Below are 4,484 nucleotides of genomic sequence, written 5' to 3' on the forward strand. Positions count from 1 at the left end.
CCTTCGGAAAACCAAAAGAACAAAAAAGCAAGAAACTATAGAAATATACTATGGGTTCTCTAACAACTCCACCAAAACTACTAGTGGTAGACTTCAACAATGAAGAATTAAGGCCAGGCACAACTACTTGGGAATCTACATGTAAAGAAATTAGACATGCCTTTGAAAACCATGGTTGTTTCATAGCACTTTATGACAAAATTTCACCCCAACTTCAAAAATCCATTTTTCAAGATAATTCACAACAGTTATTTGAACTTCCTTTAAAGAAAAAAGTCCTAAACATTAGTGAAAAGCCTTATCATGGTTATGTTGGCCAAATTTCATTTCTACCTAATCATGAAGCTTTTGGTATTGATTATGCAACTACTTCTCAAGGTATTCAAACCTTTTCCAACCTCATGTGGCCACAAGGAAATGACTCTTTCTGGTAATTAATTAATAATTTCTCATTTTCTTTGTTACATTTAATATCATGATCATATCAAAATTTAGATTCAGTGAGTTCAGAATATATACTGTAACAAGACACATGTACTTATAATATAATTTAATTTGATTAGAAAGCACTGTGTTCAGTTGAACCAACTAAACTCGTTCTGAATCCTATTCTTTGCTCATGACTTTGGTTTTAGTGAGAGTTCGTTGATGTTTTCCAAGATTGTGGCGGAGTTGGACAACAAGGTTGTTAGAATGTTGTTTGAGAGCTATGGAATCGTGAAAAATTGTGAATCATATCTTGAATCAACCACATATCTCCTTCGATATTTGAAATATAACACACCAAAGACGAAGGAAACTAGTATGGTGTTTCCCCCTCATACCGATAAAACGTTCACAACCATACTATACCAAAATCACATTTCAGGGTTGGAAGTTCAAACTCGAGACCTTCAATGGATAACTCTTGAGTTTCCACCATCTTCTTTTGTAGTCATGGCTGGTGAAGCACTCAGAGTAAGTATATTACACAACTTATCTCTGAATTATTTTATTCGCGATCAGTATACATTAGTTGAACTTGTGTTTTATTTTTATAGGGATGGAGCAATGATAGGGTGCTTACACCAATACATAAGGTAATTATGGATATAAATGGGAGTGAAACAAGGTATACTATGGGATTATTTACTTTTTTAAAGGATGATAAAATTATAGAAGTGGCTGAAGAATTAATTGATGAAGAACATCCATTGAAGTTTAAGCCATTTGTTCATCTTGATTTGATCAAGTTTTTTGACACAGAACGTGGTCGAAGATCACAGAATTTAGTTGAAGATTTTTGTGGTGTTTGATATAATTATATGAATTTTCATGTAATTTATGTTTGGGTTCTTTTAATTTTCTATAATCAAACCTAGCAATTTACTTTTTATGTTGCTTGTTTGTAATTTGTATAATGAACACAATAAAATATTGCACGTAATAGTAAATTGTTTTCTTTTATAGACTAGATGATGATGATTTAATATATTGTTCATGTATGATGTATCTAAGGAATTTGATTTCTTTTATGCTCTAATTTCGTTTTTCATATTTAATGTGAGATCAAAATGAATAATTTAATGTTGACTTTTAACAAATGCGGGTGAAAAAACATATAATTACAGTTGAAAAATATTTAACAAATATCAATTTCTTTAAATTGATGAAATGATATCTCACTCACATGAGAAGATTAAAATTCATTTTAGTAATTTTACACATGCATCGTCTAAAACAACGATTTTGTCAGCTGTAGCAAAGAAAGAAACTTCATAGAAGTCAAAATAGGAAAAAATTAAAAATATCTTAGCAACTTTTTTCTATGGATATAAAGCTTTAATTGAGAGAGAAAGAGGAAGCACAGTAAAGATCAATTAGCGAGGTTTTGTGTCGATATAATAATAACTGCATATTTATCTTATGATGTGAGATAAAAATTAGAAATTAACTTATATAATAAAATCGATCCATTGAAGTTTTGATTAGTATGGGATCATATCCCAAAGTGGTTGTTCTCATGTGAATGGTCTGTTTAGTCCTTACTTTACTAAATTGGGCCGGAGTTTTGGGCTATTATAATTTTAGGATACTAGTATTATACATACTTCATACCATTTGGATTCACTATTTTAAAATATCAGTGTGAATCCAAATTGTACAATTAATGGATGAAACGTGTGTGAAATTTGATTAATATGTGTATGACACTGAATTTAATGTTTGATGATTGGATAGAGAAAAGACATAAATGCACAACTAAAGTTGTTTCGAATTTTCAAAAAGACATCTTAACTTTGAGGATGTCCTATCACCCCACAAAAGTATTGAATATTTTTGTAAAAGGGCCATTTTGACCCATTTTCTCATTATGTTTGTGAACACTCACATGATGTGCATGAAGGTCTGTTTTTAATGCCAAAAACCAATTAAAATTGCCACATTTAAGTTATTTTCTTTATTAATTATTTACTCCATTCAAATTCATCATCTTCCCCAACAAAAGAGTCATAGGTACTCTATGATGAATTGAAGAAATCAACTCAATAAGGTAGGAATTCGTTTTAATTTCCAATCGAAAAAGCTAATTTAAAGTTGTCCGAGGTTTCATTTCTTCTTAATTTCATTAGTTTTGAGAACCCAAAAATCAAACCCAAAGTTGTCCATTGAAGCTCGGGTTTTATCAATCCATGGTTTGAAAACAAGCCCAATCGCCAGCCACTCAAAAGACATGGCTCCAAATACCACTACTATCGATTTTAACGAATTATTCTTCGCCGTTGAAACCACAAGCAACTTTTCCGATATACATGTTGATGAGGGTTTTAGTTTGCAGCTGAAACGATTTGCTATTGTTACTATTCTAACCTGTTAATCTTCAATTCATTGTTTACTCCGCTAGTTCTCCAAGAAATTTGACCAACAAACATCAAAATTGTAGGATATGATCTTCAACAATGCTTATGATGAGAAAAATGATGAGAGAAACTAAGAAATGAAAAATGGAGAACAAGAGTTTTCTTTTTTGAAATGATTTGGGTCGAGTCGGGTCGGATTTGAAGAAATTAATTTAAATTAAATTAATAAAAAAAGTGAGCACCACGCGCCTGTTCACAGTAGAGAAAATGGGTCAAAATGGTCCTTTTACAAAAATATTCAATACTTTTATGGGGTAATAGGACGCCCTCTAAATTAAGGTGTCTTTATGAAAATTCGAAACAACTTCAATTGTGCTTTTATGTCTTTTCTCGATTGGATATTATATTAATTGTGATATAATATTGGTATACAAATGATATGCATTGTGTGATTATATGAAATTGATTTATTGTTGGTATAATATGTGTGATATAAACTGAAGTTCGTGTTGGAATGAAACTTGAATAAGATTGGTATAAAGTTTGTTATATATTACACTATCTTATATATTAATCTGGAATAAATTTTATTTCCAAGTATATTAAATCTGTATGAATAATTAATGAATCGCTTATATGAAATCTGGAATCTGAAATATGAAATTTGTACAAATATTTACACTATCTTATATGTTAATTTGGAATAAATTTTATTTCCAAATATATGAAATCTGTATAAATAATTAATGAATCACGTATATGAAATCTGGAATCTGGAATCTGAAATCAGAAACCTGTATAAATATTTACACTATCTTATCTATTAATTTGGAATAAATTTTATTTCCAAGTATATGAAATTGTAAAGAAATCTACATTAGCTTTCTTTTGATCTAAAAAAACCCGCACACCAACATCATTGTGTATACTAACAGGGGGACATCTATCACTAACTATATATTTTATCTCTATATTGTGAATATTAACATCTATCATTAGCTGCGATGTTATCGCACTTACTAGACCACTATAAAGACTAGAATACTCATATATAATCCCCTCCATCTGAAAATCAAGATATTTCCCTGTTTCATTGAAAAAAATAACAATTAGTCTTACATAATACAAAAAAAACAAAATTATACACACTTGTCATTATTTTTTCAATCAAAAATCATTTAGATAGTAAACTAAAAATATATTTCATTAAAAAATAAAATTTCAGATTTCATACCACTTAATACAAATTTCATACATACAATCATCATTTATACCAAATTTATACATTTCTCATACCAAATAGTTCATTTCTTTCACATAAATTTATACATAATTCACAAAACTTATATAAACAATAACATTTCAAATTTCATACCAACTTAAAACACTTTTCATACAATTATTCAAAATTCTAAATAACTTTTTTTACTAACTAGTTAACACACGTTCATACCAACTTAAAACAACTGTCATACAATTCTTCAAAATTCTAAATAACCTTTTTTTCACATTAGTGAATACACTTTCATACCAAATTCATTACACTTATACTAACAAATTCATTCAAAACTATACATTTTAATTTATTTTTTCAGGAAAAAAACAGTAATCGATATTATAATTTTAATCTATGTACCCAATGTA

At 28.9% G+C, this 4,484-nt stretch overlaps 1 protein-coding gene across 1 annotated transcript; it reads left to right on the forward strand.

Moving 5' to 3' along the window:
* LOC125874806 (probable 2-oxoglutarate-dependent dioxygenase AOP1) lies at window positions 1-1,426 on the forward strand. The gene is made up of 3 exons (XM_049555838.1): window positions 1-430; window positions 636-957; window positions 1,041-1,426. The coding sequence occupies exons 1-3, from the start codon at window positions 51-53 to the stop codon at window positions 1,293-1,295; spliced, it is 957 nt and encodes a 318-aa protein (XP_049411795.1). The 5' UTR covers window positions 1-50; the 3' UTR covers window positions 1,296-1,426.
* Window positions 1,427-4,484: the final 3,058 nt, after the last annotated feature.

The sequence above is a fragment of the Solanum stenotomum genome, chromosome 8 (genome assembly GCF_019186545.1).
Source record: "Solanum stenotomum isolate F172 chromosome 8, ASM1918654v1, whole genome shotgun sequence".
In the NCBI taxonomy this organism is placed as follows: domain Eukaryota; kingdom Viridiplantae; phylum Streptophyta; class Magnoliopsida; order Solanales; family Solanaceae; genus Solanum; species Solanum stenotomum.